General features: G+C 45.7%; 1 protein-coding gene across 1 annotated transcript in view; it reads left to right on the top strand.

The window, feature by feature from the left end:
• PITPNM3 (PITPNM family member 3) overlaps positions 1-16,934 on the top strand; it is a 767,267-nt gene that overhangs the window by 628,297 nt on the left and 122,036 nt on the right. Inside the window, exon 8 of the mRNA XM_088449478.1 lies at positions 4,238-4,425. Coding sequence (XP_088305604.1) covers positions 4,238-4,425 — 188 coding nt within the window. The remainder of the gene's footprint in view (positions 1-4,237; positions 4,426-16,934) is intronic.

Genomic DNA, 16,934 nt, shown 5'->3' with positions numbered 1-16,934 from the left:
TCCCTCTCTCAGCCCTCTCCCGATAGAAACCTATAGGCTTCTATGGGTAACGCCATTAGGATGATGGAGTTACCCACAGCAACCAAGCCCTGGAGTGCATCGTATTCCGGGGCTTGGTGCACATGAGAAATGCCGTCAAACCTGCATTTTGGGGGTTTGACTGCATTTCTCCCTTTGATGCATCCCGCCCTTAATATGGTAGTTTTTCAAGTATGCAAAACAGTATGCCTTTTTGAGTTACCATATTAATCTTATGTATTCTACGCATTTAGGGATTTATAGATCAAGCACTGAAAAGCGTGGAGAAGTGGACCAGTGGAGAAGTTGCAAATGGCAACCAATCAGCTCCTACCTATTATTTTAAAGACTGTACTCGATCAATGCAACCTCAAAGCTGATTAGTTGCTAAGGGCAACTTCTCCACAGGTCCACTTCTCCACACTTTTCACTGCTTGATACATTCATTCCATACTGCTAAAACTAGCATGTACAAAAAGAAAATGTGGTACAGATTTTAGTGTGAGAACATATTAGTAGAATGCAGCTTTTTGCTGTTTTGGAAAGATGGATTAATGCTTTAGCAGGAACCTCAAAGTATTTTTTGATGGTCTTTTAAAATAAGAAAATAAATAAAAAAGTTAAACACACACATTTGCTTTTAGTTCACTTTCTTGTAAATTCAGTAAAGATTCTTTTTTTATTTGTCCATTTTGGGTAGATTTTATTAAGAAAGAGAAAGCAGATTAATATTTCTTTTCTCCTGAAAATTCAAGGTCTTCTGAAAAAAGAAAAAGTTGTAATTAGTCTGGTTACTGCATAAAATAATATTGTATTTGAAATGTTACAAGCTCTATGAGCATAATATGCTCAGCACAAATGGGCGAACAATCCGTTAGCGGCAAATTATTTTGGATTGTGATGCCTTGTCTCTATTTTCTGCTATTTGTTGAAGCATATACAGTACGATGTGTCAGTGCTTGCTGTTTCTATTATATGTTATGTGCCTTGTTGGGAATCAATTACACTTTCCATGAATGCCAAATAAAACAGTGTGACATAATAATGTAATACCATTAGTCAGATCTATTACATTTTCTATATTTGTCTGTAGTCACCACAAATTGACTATAGGATTTGAAATAGTAATGGTGGGTAGACACTAGAACGATACCGGTCAGATTTGTTATTTCAAATCGGAATGACAAATTAGGCATACAGTTAAGTGTGTATGCCCGATTTGTGCGCTCCCGTGGTCACAAATGCTATATCTTGTGGTTGGCTGTGCTGCACAGTCAATCAGAAGATATTGTGTACAATACCATGCTGCCAAATCCAGCATGGGATCTAAGGTCGGATTATAGGCATGGCGACAGGGACGATCGTCCTGGGGTCCCCTCACACTGTCCCCGACCCCTAGCCACATCCCCCAGATCAGCCCCGGTGAAAAGGTTGATCACGATCTACTGGAAGCTTGCGGAGCTCCCGCTGGTAGACCGCGACCAACTTACTTGAACTGGGAGGGAACGCTGGCCTCTGAATCCTCTGCTTGCTTCAGAGGCCAGCATTCCCAGTAATGCAGTACGCAGGTGATGTCATGACATCACCCGCACCTCTAACTAGATCCAGCAGGCAGCAGCATCGGAAGCGCAGGAGCAGCTGCGGGATCCGGGAGCCCTGCCGGCGTGGAGCGAAGACAGGTAAGTTTCTTCACAGGGGTGTAGGCGGGGAGGGGGAGCTAGTACTGGGGCATTGGAGAAGGGGCATAACTACTGGGGGCATTGAAGAAGGGGCACAACTACAGGGGGCATTGGAGAAGGCGCACAACTACTAGGGACATTGGAGAAGGGGCACAACTACTGGGGGCATTGCAGAAGGGGCACAACTACAGAGGGCATTGCAGAAGGGGCACAACTACAGGGGGCAGTGGACATCAGGCAGGTTGCCCGATGTGTGTGTGTGTGTGTATATTTATATATATATATATATATATATATATACATACTGTACATACATATACACATATGTGTATGTATATGCTTGTGTGTGTGTGTATATATGTATGTATACTGTTGTTATTGATAGGGGTCCCAACACGCTTGTTGCCCAGGGGCCCCCACAGACCTTAATCCTGCCCTGATGAGATTCTACATTGCGCCGTCATCCCCTGCATCGGCTGGCTACACATTGTTCTGATGTGTACCCAGCTTAAGTCGGTCAGTCTATTTGCCTATCACATAGCAAATATGCAGTAATACTTCATAGAAAACGGTATAACATATACTTAAGTTAAAAAACAAATTTGTGACTGCTTGCGATTAGTTACTGCACATGTGCATTTTGTTGGTATAAAACTCTCACCTATTATATATTGTACACTTATGACATGATGCAGAGTTGGAGATGCACTAGTTTGCCTAGCATACAATGCTTTTCTTTTTGCACTGCACATGCTCAGAAATGGTATTAGAACAAACTACGCAAGATGCGATTATTTAATTGAACGCACAACTAACTCCGAGTTTGAGAACTGCGTCCATACACCATACTTGCCTACTCTCTTGGGGGCCCATTTATCAAAGATCATTTGAGGTAAATTCCCCGAAAACACCTGTTTTCGGGGGTTTACCTCAAATACTTAGTATCCCCCGAATGTATGAAGGAGGGACCGCAGCAGGTATCTCCGATACCTGCTGCGATCCCTCCATTGCCGCCGGCAGCCGCCTCCCCCATAGGTTTCTATGGGGGATGCTGCCAAATGTATCAATATCGGGAATGCGAATTGACCCCAGCAGCTAACGCCATCTGCAGATAGCGTTAGCCGCTGTGTCCTATGGGCACTTACCGCATTTGAGCCGGCGGAGGGATCTTCCAGATCCCTCCGCCGGCAATGGGCGCCGCTCATGTGCAGTCCGCGGGACTGCGCATGCGCAGCAGCCCGGAATGCGCTCCGGCCACATCGCAGGGACGGGCTCTTTTCGGAGCCCGTCTCCGTGCATGTGCCGGGTCATACATTCGGCAGGTATGATCGCATTTTGCAATGCGATCATGGGCGATACTGCATGCCCTGATCGCATTGCAAAATGCGATCCTTAATAAATGGGCCCCATGGATCGTCCAGGAGTGTCCCGAAAATTAGGTGGTACTCCCGGCCGCACGAAAGAATGAGCAAAGTTTCCCGGAGAATGTACCCAGCCGCAGCCGTCCACTTCTGCTTGCCCAACACCTCCACAGTTCTCCCCCTCCCACAGGGGGTAGCCCAAAGGTCGGCAAGTTTGCTGTACAGCTGTCTATGGCTGCACATGTTACGCTGCTCAATCCCCCTGGTGGTGATGATGAATGGCTCTATGCAATAGCTGATTGGCTACTTGCGGATCTACCCCTCACGCTGCTAATGCAATTATACATTAATGTGGCTAATTGCTGCCACAGCTGAGGGCGCTTCGCTCATTGTTGCTGGCAGTTAAGCTGCCCCTTTTTTGTACAGTAGGCTTAGTTGATGGAGACTTTTGTGTATAGGAAAAAAGTGAGCTTTTTGACCATTTTCCGTGTGGCTTTTTCACAAACAACTTGTGTCCTCTTAGAAACGCAACTCTGATCAGCTACTAATCCACACATGTCACTGTCAAGATTTATGATGCCCCATCTGTTTTTACTTCCTCTGGATAATAATGCCATTATGCACTGTATTACAATCATGATGATGATCTAGTAATGGTATCCAGGTTTTATGTCAACACTAAAAGTAGACAGTAAATAGGTCTACACCAGAAGGTCGACAGACAAAAGGTTGACAAAAGGTCCACAGGTAATTGTTCGACAATGATTTAGGTCAGCAAGGTTAAAAGGTTGACAGAGTTAAAAGGTTGACAGTCAAATGGTCGACAGAAAAAAAGGTTGACACTTTTTTCATGATTGTTAGGGTTATGTTTAGGGTTAGGGATTTGGTGTAGGCTAAAAAGTATCAACTTTTTTTGTGTCGACCATTTGAATGTCAACCTTTTAACTTCTGGTGTCGACATATTGACTGCCTGACTTCTTAATGTAGACCTATCAATCCACAACCCTAGTACTCACCTGACACTCTATGGTAAAATGACTTCAAATGGCAGTAGTATAGTACATACTGTATGTTCTTCATGTTACATACCTGGCGATAACGCACAGTCCCTGAGAACTACCTTTAACCTCCAGTTATCCTCTGCTTATCAAAAACTTTCTCTTTCTGTCATTCCATAAGGATAATCCCATTCTCTCAGATGAAAACAGCATCAACCTTCGAGGTACTAAGCGACTCAGCAAAAGCAATATTGACATCTCAGGAGTCCTGGACAATGGAGAACCAAGGCCGCCTTTACTGAGGAAACAGAGTGACTCATCTACGTATGACTGCGATACGATAACACAGCACCATGCTTTCTTGTCCAGGTGAATAGATTCAGACAAGTGCAGATAGTTCTGCAACACATGTATTTATATGAAAGGAAACATGTAACCAACAGTATTATCCCTACAACATTACCACTGGCAACCTCTCAGGAAAGTTAACTTTTATCATTTAATAGCTATAAGCTACTTAAACCGGGATCGGTATGAAATACAAACAGTCGGGATCCTGGTGGTCAGAATCCCGATGCCGGGATTCTGACAGGGTTAACATACCGAAACTTGTTGGTCGGTATCCTAACCCTCTCCCTCTCCCTACCCTAACCCTCCCTCCTTGGTGCCTGACCCTAACCTCCCCCCTAGTGCCTGAACTTAACCTCCCCCTCCCGGCACCCTAAATCTAACCCTCCCCCCTTAGTGCCTAACCCCACCCTAGTGCCTAACCCTAACCCTCCCCCAAACCCCGCTACTTACTTTTGGCATCCTGGCGGTTGGGATGCTGGCACCGGGACTATGGCCGGCGTCTGTATTCCGATACCGGTAATGTAAGCATCACACTTAAACCATACGAATCAGGTTCAGAATGTTGTATCTAATCCCTGCATCACGACATTGCTCACTGGGGGGTCTGTTCATCAAAACCTAAAATGATGTGATTTAGAACCTAATTACTGGAGGAATTCCTCATTCCTCCTCCACATAATCATCTCTTCCAAAAAGTTTCTTCAATTAACTGTTTATAGCAAGTAAATTATTAAGCTTACTGTGCTACTGGGGAACAGAGGGGAGACACTTCCCATCAGCAGCAGCATACAGCGGCAGAGAGAACACAGTGCAGCCGGAGGAGGGAGTGGCAGAGGGGGCGGAGGAGGACCTGCTCACAGCCGCTGAAAGCAGGTATGTACTGTATATCGCGGTGCTACACAAACTGCCATATAAACAGCAGCTTGTGAAGCCTTACACGAACATGAAGTGGCTACAAAAATATCACAATGCGATATATAGTAATGTTATGTAGCCATTCATGTAGACTTTCCTTTCCGAAGTCTCCATGCGGCCCCTCCAGGATGCCTGGAAGAAGTGAGAAGACAGACATATCGGGAGCCCAATATGCTTGCTTCCCACTGCACATACGCTGGCGTCTGATAGCAGCAGGTTAGGTCAGACCTGCTGCAACTTCCCTGCTCTGTTCAGTTTGCAGTACAAAATCCGCCATCCTGAGATGGCGAATAATTTCCTTAATGAATTGAACCTCACCATACAAAAGTATTATGATGCGATTCATACACGAAGCGGGTGTGCTGCTGGAGAAGGAATAACCTTCTTCACGGTAACCCACTGTATGAATTGCCAGGCAGGTTTTAAGCTAAACAGACCTTTTCACTGCTCTGTGAATAGACCCCACAGTAACACAGTCAAATTCCAAAAATATATAATTTTTGGAATTTGATGACTAGCCTAATTTCTACATCCCTATACTAAAGTATAGGGAGTGTGGAAATTATCTTGGTTGCACAAGTAACCAGGAGATATAGCTGATATCTCCTGCGTTAGTAAAATAATGAATGGAGCTATCACTTATAAATAACATTTTTATGTAAATGACATAAAACTATGTTATATATAGGATGATGAATGGACCCCTGGGGCTCTAGCACAGAGCACGGCACAACAAATTTGGATTAGCATGTTAGCCGGGCTGATTTGCATTTTAATCAACAGATTTACTGTATCCTCTGGCCAGATTTATTTTTTTTCCTTTAATCTTTAAATAGGCTAAAGTTAGGAAAATCTTAGGCCTGTCTCAGAAATTATAGGCCCTCCTTCCATTAGTGTGTGACCATATGTGACATTTATATTCGAGTCAGGAGCACATCACTCATAAAGAAGATACAATACATTAAATTAACTTTTACTAAAAGAGAGATAACCCATGTATAAAGTTGAACGGGTAAGTAATGCCGGCTGTCGGGATGCCTCCTGCCAGAATAACGACAGCGGTATCCCGATGGTTGGTATCCCGACAAGGGTCTGGTAAGTATACTTACCCCCCAATCTCCCGCTAACCCTCCCTTCTTGTAGCCTAACCCTAACCCTCCCCTCCCTGCACCCTAACCCTCCCCGTTAGTGCCTAAACCTAACCCTCCCCCCTTCGTGCCTAACCCTAAACCCCCCCGCCAGTGGTGCCTAACCCTGACCTCCCCCCAAAACTTAACCCTAATCCGCTACCCTCTCTAAACCTAAACCCCCCCCCCCCTCCACGGCTAACGCTAAGGGTGCCCCGGACTTACCTCGTTTGGGCTGACGTCCTTCGGCGTCGCGATTAAGATAGGCCTCGGTTTCCAGTGAGACAAGCAGGTTCCATAAACTCACAGTTGTGTAATTTTATGAAATAAGTTATAAATAAGAATCCAGTATACTTTTGTATTTCCTGACCTGGTCTCTTGAGAGTCTATCCATGAAAACAGGTATGTTCCTACCCAGGACCGCACTTATAAATTACAGGGCACTTGATACATTTTAATCCAGAGCCCCCTCTCCTTGTGGGATGACTTTTTAAAATTCTATATCTCTCCACCTAATTAATAAAATAATAATATTATGTTTTGGGCACTATCAGTCTTTGCACAATCAAAACTGCACTTTACTACCCAAAGCTTCTAGCTAAAAATAAAATTCTTTGCAGCAGATGTTTTGCAAGGAAGGTTCTGTTAAGTTCAGCTTCCAATTTAATTGTGTAGATGTATCAAACCTTGGAGAAAGATAAAGTTTCAACCAATCAGCTTCTACTGTCATTTGTAAACGCAGTACTTTATCTCTCTACAATGTTTGATACATATTCCCCTGAGTGAGATATCAAATATACCTATTTGTGGCTTTCTCTATGTAAGGTTTGTCAAGAAAATGAATTTCAAGACAGGATAGAATTGGTGGACGCGCATGCGCACTAGGGCACCATTGAGCGGGTCTGAATCAGGCCCGCTGTCCCTGCGAATCCCCTCTGCAGCCTTATCATGGTATTTTAGCAAAAATACAGTGACAAGTGCCCGTGCATACGCAGACCGGCTGCCGCTGCTACCCCCCCCTCCTGGCACAAAGCCCCGCACCCCGCGATCCCCTCCCTTAATTGCACTTACCTGCATGATCTGGGCTCCGGTGATGTCCTCCATGACTCCGGTCAGCTGACATCCCATACTGCACTGGGACCCAGTCACCTGATGACCGGGCCGCAGTGCAGTATGGGAGACCAGCTGACCAGAGGGAGGACATCACCGGAGCCCAGAACTCCGGTCCCTGGACTCAGGTAAGCTAATTTATTTTTATTTTTTGCAGTGTATCAGCATGTGGTCTATTTAGACCACACAGCTGATCACTGAGGCCGGCTCCAGGCTCTGCTCTGCAAGTTAGAGCAGAGCAGGAGTCCGGTAACCGGGGGAGACCCTGGGTAACGCCACCACCAGGTGGCGTTATTATCACAGGGCCTCCCCAGGTATTTTTTTCACAATTTATTTTTAGTAACTTGCACACAGATCACATTTCCCATTACAATTATGGGAAATGCGATCTGTTTACTAAAAATAAGTGATAATTAAGGGTTGGAGTAGAATTTTATGAATTCTACTCCAATTGCCCTTTAGTAACTTTAGGTGAAACTAAAATAATGTGAAAAGGGTGTGAAAACACCCTTTTTCACTTTAATTTAGTAAAAATAATGATAATAAATAGAGCCCTAAGGGGGTCCGCGATCGCGGGGGGCGGGGCTTAGCGCTGTGGGGTAGCTGCGGTGGCCGGTCGGCGCATGCACGGGCACTTTGTCACGGTATTTTTTCCGAAAATACCGTGACTAGTGTGCGGATGGGATTCGCAGGGACAGAGCTTTATTGCAAGCTCTGTCCCTGCAAGGGATTTGTAGTAAATCCCTGTGATATTGCCTACAATCTGCATTCAATATGCGCATTGTAGTAAATAGAGCCCCAAAGGAGAGATCTATCACACTTTGGATAGAGATAAAGTGGAAAGATAAAGTACCAACCAATCAGCTCCTAAGTGTAATTTTTTTATACGCAGCCTGTAAAATGAGTTAAATGATGCTTGGTTGTTTATCTCTCTCCACTTTATCTCTCTCCAAGCTTTTGCTAAAGCTCCCTCCATGGGGAGACCTTTTAATAACATATGAGGGATGAGTCTATTTCAATGCAGGTGCCGAGCAATTGAGGAGCATGTTGAATATACCCTGCAGGGTGCAGATTATGTTTTTCTGCTCTGTTGCTCTAAAGTGATCTATAAGTCTATTTCTTGTGTACTTTTATTTCACAAAGAGCCAGAGGGAGAGGCCATTTAGAAGAGCACCTAGTAAGGTGACAGTAAGCGATGTTCTCTTGGCCAGTTGTTGTTTTGTCCCTTATTTTCCAGAATTCTTTTTAGAAGTGTGAGGTGAATTTTCTATTGATACGTAAGCCCGAAGGCTGACATTTAAGCATGAGAGACATTAAACAACAAGTGTTTTGAGTGTTGCCAGTTTAATAACGAGTTGGCTATTGCCCCTTTAAGTTTAGCTGGTCTTATGCAGCCAATGAATGTTTCATGGGGAGTGGTCTAGAAGTATTTAATGGAATGATGTATGGAAATATGGGCCTGATTCAGACCCGCTGAGTGCTCGCAACCGGGTCGATGTTTGCCCACTTGGCATGCGCACGGCGGAGCCAGCTCCGTTGTGCGCATGCACAAGACCCGGCTAGCGATGGGCGCTCCGTCTCTCCGGGTCTCGCACCAAAGGGGCGAGCTGTCGATGGTGATTGACAGCTCGCCCTGCTTGGTAGGCGTGGCTGGGGGGTGGCTTCACAATCGGAGGCGTTCCCAAGCGAACCAGAATCTCTCTGGGGCTTGCGGCCACGAGACCCTACCCTACCATCATCCTGGCCGCTCGCTATAGCTGTGGGTGGTCACCCACAGCTATGCTAGCGGCCAGGAGGTCGCACAAAAACAAAAAAATGCCCAGATTCAGACCGAGCGCTCTTTCAGAGCGTCTGGCTCTGAATCAGGGCCTCTGTCTCTTTGTTTCAGTTTTTATCCAGGGAAAGGGAAGTGCATTTTGCATATAATATTAGTGCTTTCTTCTCAGTTTTTTCTATCTCCTGCTGTTCTTTATTCTTCACCTCTCCTTCACTCCCTACCTATCTTTGCTTCTTTCTCTTCCACTCTAATTTTTTTTCACTGCTTTATATTATGCACCATGTTCCCTTCTGGTCCCCCCGCCTGTCTGGCCCGCCTACCTCATGTCCCAGAGCTCTGCGGATGCAGGCTCTCCCCAGGTACCCCTCTGCAGCTGCCCTGCCTCAGCTAGTTCTGACATTGGGGCAGCGGCCGCGCGCCATCTGATCGGCAGGGCCATGGCCGTGGCCATTGGCCCTGTCTGTTCTTCAGCAGTAGGGAGGCGGGCGGCACTTCCCACCTATCTTGCCTCCCTTACCAGTGCCCAACGCTGCTGCTGTGCCCCGGCCCAGTATAGGCCGGGGGCTGCGGCCGTTGCTATGACAGCAGGCGGAGCAGTGGCTGGGCATGCTGCCGCTGGCTCCGCCTCTGTGTTTGTGTATCAGCGGCAGGCGGTGGTCGCTGCCGCCGCTGGTTGAGTGTGTGGTCGCGTGCCTGGGCTTCAGGCCCGCTGGGGGGGGGTTGTGGCTAAGTCGCTAGTCGCAGGCACCGTTTTGTGTCGGGGGGTTGCTATTGCGTGCCCTTGCCTGGTGTTCAGCCTCCGCAGACCCTGATCCCTGACTCCACAGTGCCTCCATGTTATAGGGAGCTGCAGGAGTGGTTCCCCTAATGATAGTTATATCCCCCCTCGGTGTGCCAGTGCGTAGGAGGGGCACTCCCCCTCAGTCCTTAATATCCTTTGTCAATGTCATCTTTGTGGCTGCAGTTGCCAGCCCCATAGGCACGAGGGGTTTATGGTTGCCTGAAACCCCCCCCCCCCCGAGCCCACACCACACCACAATAGAAATAGCCTGTAATACTAAAGTTGCATGTTTTTTAGGACCCCATCAGTGTCACACATGAAATAACTAGCACTACAGTCACTGTTGATCTTTTACAATGTGTCAGCCAGTAGTAAAAGAATTGGAAAGCCAGTATTGAATATAGTTGTGCACCGACTAGGAGATCTGGAAAACATGCACTGTTAGGGGTGCACTGATATAGACCATCTATAGGATAAATTATTAATGCTGAATAATACACCATCCAGTACATAAGTAGTCCAATCTGTACATCTATGACCAGGGCAGTGCACGGTTTCTTTTTCTGCCCTCCCCCAGATTCCCCAACTTGCTCAAATGATCTGTAATGGAGCCCACATATGAAATAGAAAGATTCAGCTCAGACAGGGTGGCTCTACTTTTACATATAACTGCTTACTGTGTTTGCTGGTCCTGTATATGCCGGAATTATTTAATTCAGTACATTTGTATGATGTATATTATAGCTGGTTTAAGTGCTGATTATGCCCTCTTCATGGTAGTAAATATTGAATTCATGATTTTGGAAACCCCTCTGTAGAAATTCTGCGTTTGCCACTGAGCCCTGTCCCTTTACGAACAAGGGCTGTTAGAATTGCCCATGTGGGAGGGGCAGGCAGGCCCCCACCCCCTCACCCTACTCCCTGTACTGAACTGTGCCAGTGGGGTATGGCCAGCCTGCAGGGGAATACTGGAATAAAGAGAAAAACAGCAAACAGTGGCAGTATGGCGCTGGGCAATGAAGTCCCATTGGGGGTATAAAATGCTTTAGTGATACACTATCTGACATTAAGGGGTAGCTGCTTTGGCACTGCTTTATTTATGTATAGCACCTAGGATCTAGCTTTTATCTCATTTGAATCATTGTTATCAGTCAATAGAGCAGATTGTATTATATATTCTGAGCATTTAACTTAAATTGACAAAATACATGTGCTACAGGGTGCACAGCTTATTACTGCAATTACTGCCCCAAGCAGCTTTCACTGGATTGGAGACACCTATGGGAAGCTCCATTCTCAGCTATGCTCCTACTTCATTGTCTCCCGTGGCTGTGGCGTCCCCAGTGCCAGATTAAGGTCCACATGGGCCTGGAGCTCAAATTTATGAAGGGCCTATTGTGTGTCACCGCAGGGGAGCTTGATAAGCGATGTGGTGATGTGACTAGTGATGTGGGGGCAGGGGCGTATCTATAATGGGTGCAGAGTGTGCAGGGCACATGGGCCCCCAGGTCTAGGGGGGGGCCCAGACCACACACCCTGCACCCACAGGTAATTATACTTACCTCTCCGCCGATTCCCGAAGTGCTGCTCCGCAGCACCAGACCGGTGCTGTAGAGCAGCACACACTCACTGGGAAAATGAGCGATGGCCATTTTCCCAGTGATCTGCACCTTGCACAGAAAAGATGTCCCCGGGAAAGTAGGCGCGGACACCATTTTCCCGGAGACTCGCACATGTGCTGTAGATTCTGGCATGAAGCCAGGATCTACAGCGCTCAGTGCCGCTGAGCCGCCGTCAGAGAGGAGGGAGCCCAAACAGAGGCTGCACAAGGGCCCCCTCCTCTCTTAAAACGCCCCTGTGTGGGGGCATGCCTAGTGTGTGGGTGTGGTCTACACAGAATGTGTAGCTATCTCCATGGAGGGCATATGTGACATCTACCTTCAACCACTTTATAGTGGAGCTATAACAAGAAAAAAAATTGTGAGTGAGAACTGTATGGTTTGCCTTTCCTTTACATTAATAAGATAGAAAAAAAATCCAAAATAGTTCACTGATTTTGGCATATTTCTATAAGTGTCCATCCCACATCCCTAACCACTGCAGTAAATTAATAAATATACTGTCTTTTTTGCTGTTGTTGTTTTAAAAAAAAATAATGGCAATGCCGGACCATGACTGCAGTGGTTAACTTTTACTGCGCCTGTAGCAAGGTAACAACCTGGTAGATTTGTGGTCCTTGTTACAGATGCAGTCAAAATAATGGTGATGTGGTGGTCCATAAAAATGTCTCCTCCCGGAAGGGATTGTAGAATACAAACTTTCTATCATGCAGTACCAGTTATATAATCTATTTTATTAGTAGAGAAAGAGAGAGAAAATATATATATGTGTGTGTGTGTGTGTGTGTGTGTGTGTATATATATATATATATATATATATATATATATATATATATACACAGTCAGGTGCATAAATATTGGGACATTGACAGAACTTTCATATTTTGGCCTCTATTCACCATCGAAATGGCTTTGAAATGAAACAAACAAGATGTGCTTTACCTGCAGACTTTCAGATTTAATTTGAGGGTAATTACATCCAAATCAGGTGAACGGTGTAGGAATTACAACAGTTTCTATATGTGCCTCCCACTTTTTAAGGGGCCAAAAGTAATGGGACAAAGTAAAACAATCCTAAATCTAACTTTCACTTTTTAATACTTTGTTGCAAATCCTTTGCAGGCAATTACAGCCTGAAGTCTGGAACGCATAGACATCACCAGACGCTGGGTTTCATCCCTGGTGATGCTCTGCCAGCCTCTACTGCAAATGTCTTCAGTTCCTGCTTGTTCTTGGGGCATTTTCCCTTCAGTTTTGTCTTCATCAAGTGAAATGCATGCTCAATCGGATTCAGGTCAGGGGATTGACTTGGCCATTGCATAACATTCCATTTTTTAGCCTTAAAAACTCTTTGGTTGCTTTTACAGTATGCTTCAGGTCATTGTCCATCTGCACTGTGAAGCGCCGTCCAATGAGTTCTGAAGCATTTGACTGAATATGAGCATATAATATTGCCCAAAACACTTCAAAATTCATTCTCCTGCTTTTGTCAGCAGTCACATTATCAATAAATACAAGGGAACCAGTTCCATTAACAGCCATACATGCCCACACCATGACACGACCACCACCATGCTTCACTCATGAGGTTGTATGTTTTGGATCATGAGCAGTTCCTTTCCTTCTCCATATTCTTCACTTCCCATCACTCTGGTACAAGTTGATCTTTGTCTCATCTGTCCACAGGATGTTGTTCCAGAACTGTAATGGCTTTTTTAGATGTTGTTTGGCAAACTCTAATCTGGTCTTCCTGTTTTTGTGGCTCACCAATGGTTTACATCTTGTGGTGAACCCTCTATATTCACTCTTGTGAAGTCTTCTCTTGATTGTTGACTTTGACACATATACACCTACCTCCTGGAGTGTGTTCTTGATTTGGCCAACTGTTGTGAAGGGGTTTTTCTTCACCAGGGAAATAATTCTTCTGTCATCCACCACAGTTGTTTTCCGTGGTCTTCCGGGTCTTTTGGTGTTGCTGAGCTCTCCGGTGCATTCTTTCTTTTTAAGAATGTTCCAAACAGTTGATTTGGCCACACCTAATGTTTTTGCTATCTCTCTGATGGGTTTGTTTTGATTTTTCAGCCTAATGATGGCTTGCTTCACTGATAGTGACAGCTCTTTGGATCTCATATTGAGAGTCGACAGCAGCTGATTCCATATGCAAATGTAACACCTAGAATCAACTCCAGACCTTTTACCTGCTTAATTGATAATGAAATAACGAGGAGTTGATAGTCCCATTACTTTTGGCCCCTTAAAAAGTGGGAGGCACATATAGAAACCGTTGTAATTCCTACACCGTTCACCTGATTTGGATGTAATTACCCTCAAATTAAATCTGAAAGTCTGCAGATAAAGCACATCTTGTTTATTTCATTTCAAAGCCATTGTGGTAGTGAATAGAGGCCAAAATATGAAAATTCTGTCAATGTCCCAATATTTATGCACCTGACTGTGTATATATATATATATATATATATATATATATATATATCGCAGAGAGCATCACAGGGACTTCCATATAGTATAAAGTGCAATACACTGCCATATATTTCCGAGGGCATGCCATAAAATACAGAGAACATCGCGGTGAGTGCTGTATAACACAGAGGCCCTGATTCAGAGCCGGACGCTCTGACAGAGCGCTCGCTCTGAATAAGGGCCGTCCTTCTTAATTTTTAGAGCGGCCTCCTGGTGACCACCCTCAGCAATAGCGAGCGGCCAGGAAGATGGTCGCGATGGTCAAGACCATCGCGACCATCGGGCTTGCGACGAGACCCTTGTGGTAGGGTCTCGTTGCCGCAAGCGCTGGAGTGCTTTCAGCTCTCACAGAGCCGAAAGGACTCCCACTGACATCACTTGTGATGTCACTCTGGTCGGCCCCAGACGTTACGCGTTCTCATGGGAATGCCTCCGCCTCCAGCACGCCCGCCAAAGGGGGCGTGCTGTCACTCACCATCGACAGCACGCCCCCTTTGGTACGAGACCCGGAGCAATGGCTTGCCCGTCGCTATCCGGGTCTTGCGCATGCGCACGACGGAGCGGGCTCCGTCGTGCACATGCGCACTGGGCCAATATCGACCCACTTGCGAGCGCTCGCGAGCGGGTCTGAATCAGGCCCAGAGAGCATCGCAATGAGTGCCATATAATACAGAAAGCATCGCAGTGAGTGCCGTATAACACAGAGAGCATCGCAATGAATGCCATATAACACAGAGTGCATCGCAGTGAGTGCCGTATAACACAGAAAGCATCGCAGTGAGTGCCGTATAACACAGAGAGCATCGCAGTGAGTGCCATATAATACAGAAAGCATCGCAGTGAGTGCCGTATAACACAGAGAGCATCGCAATGAATGCCATATAACACAGAGTGCATCGCAGTGAGTGCCGTTTAACACAGAAAGCATCGCAGTGAGTGCCGTATAACACAGAGAGCATCGCAGTGAGTGCCGTATAACACAGAGAGCATCGCAGTGAGTGCCGTTTAATACAGAGAGCATTGCAGTGAGTGCCATATAATAGAGAGAGCATCGCAGTGTGTGCCGTATAATACAGAGAGCATCGCAGTGTGAGCCGTATAATACAGAGAGCATCGCAGTGAGTGCCGTATAATACAGAGAGCATCGCAGTGAGTGCCGTATAATACAGAGAGCTTCGCAGTGAGCGCCGTATAATACAGAGCATTGCAGTGAGTGCCGTATAATACAGAGCATCGCAGTGAGTGCCGTATAATAGAGAGAGCATCGCAGTGTGTGCCATATAATACAGAGAGCATTAAGTGACTGCCATGTAAAGAGTAGTGAGTGCCATATAATACTGACCATCATATAGACCATCAGTGCCCATCATACAGTATAATACACTAAGCATCCAAGTGGCCACCCTACACTACAAAGAACACTGCAAATAGTGCCATATAATACAGAGAACTCCAAAGACCACCACAAAATACAGGGGACATCACACCCACCGATTATGGCCCCTGAAATGGGATAAATTAGATGGCAAGCTGCTGGCAGATGTATGGGCCCGATCATGGTCAGACGGTATTGGGCAGCTGCAATGAAGCGGCTGTGCAAAACTGTATAGCAAATATTTGTATACTGCAGCAGGCATCTCTAGGAAGCAGACGCCCCCTGACAGCATGAGCAATCCGAGTGCAGTGTCTGTAGATGCTGCCTTGGATCCCCATCGTGACTATCAGTCTAGATGGCGGCAGCACTGGACGGACTAAGTAAGCTCCAGCTAATTCAGGCTGGCAGCCTGTGAGGCCAGAAAATATGTGTCCACAGGCACAGACCCTGGCCTCGGTGCTCCAGGAAAACAGGGGTGACCCGTCTCCATTTCCGGCAACGGTGCCCAGGCATGCCCATGCTCCATCCACCCAAACACCACAGCATGTGAATCATGCTGCGGCTTGGAGGATCTGAGAGCGATATTGCAGAATCTGTTCTGCACACGCTGCGTGGTATCCCTCATCTGCATCTGACCATCAATCATTCCCTATATCTATAATACAGCACAGCCCTGCGCCCTCTTACCTCCCCCATCATTCACTCCCACCTACCCCCATACTGTGTGCACCGCAGCCAGCCTGCCATCACGGGCACACTGAGACTGCGGCTGTACCAGGAGGCCAACATAGCTGCAGTCCTCTCTCTCTCTCTCCCCACCCCCCTCTCTCTCCCTTTCGATATAGAACTGGCACTCCTGACTATATAACCAAGCTGCTTGGGTGCCCTCAGTGATGCATAGAAAAAGTAGAAAGAACTGCGGCACTCAAAGTCTGATGCACAAGACGATCTATATTAGCATAGAAACCAACGTTTCAGAGCCTCCAGGCTCTTTTTTCAAGGTTCACAAAGTATACATATAATATATACACACATACTATATACATACATATATATAGCTACACATATACATACATATACACATAAACACATACAAACACACTATATACATATACATATATACACAAACACACACACACTATATATATATATATATATATATATATACACACACACATACATACACATAGATAAACACATACATACACACACTATATACATACATATATATATATATATATACACACTTACATACATACACTAATATATATATATATATATATATATATATATATACACACACACATACATACATACACATAGATGAACACATACATACAGT

Source organism: Taudactylus pleione, unplaced genomic scaffold, assembly GCF_031769625.1.
Source record: "Taudactylus pleione unplaced genomic scaffold, aTauple2 ptg000485l, whole genome shotgun sequence".
NCBI classification, from domain to species: Eukaryota; Metazoa; Chordata; class Amphibia; order Anura; family Myobatrachidae; genus Taudactylus; species Taudactylus pleione.
Note: the sequence above shows the minus strand (reverse complement) of the source record. Positions and strands in the feature narration are given on the sequence as shown.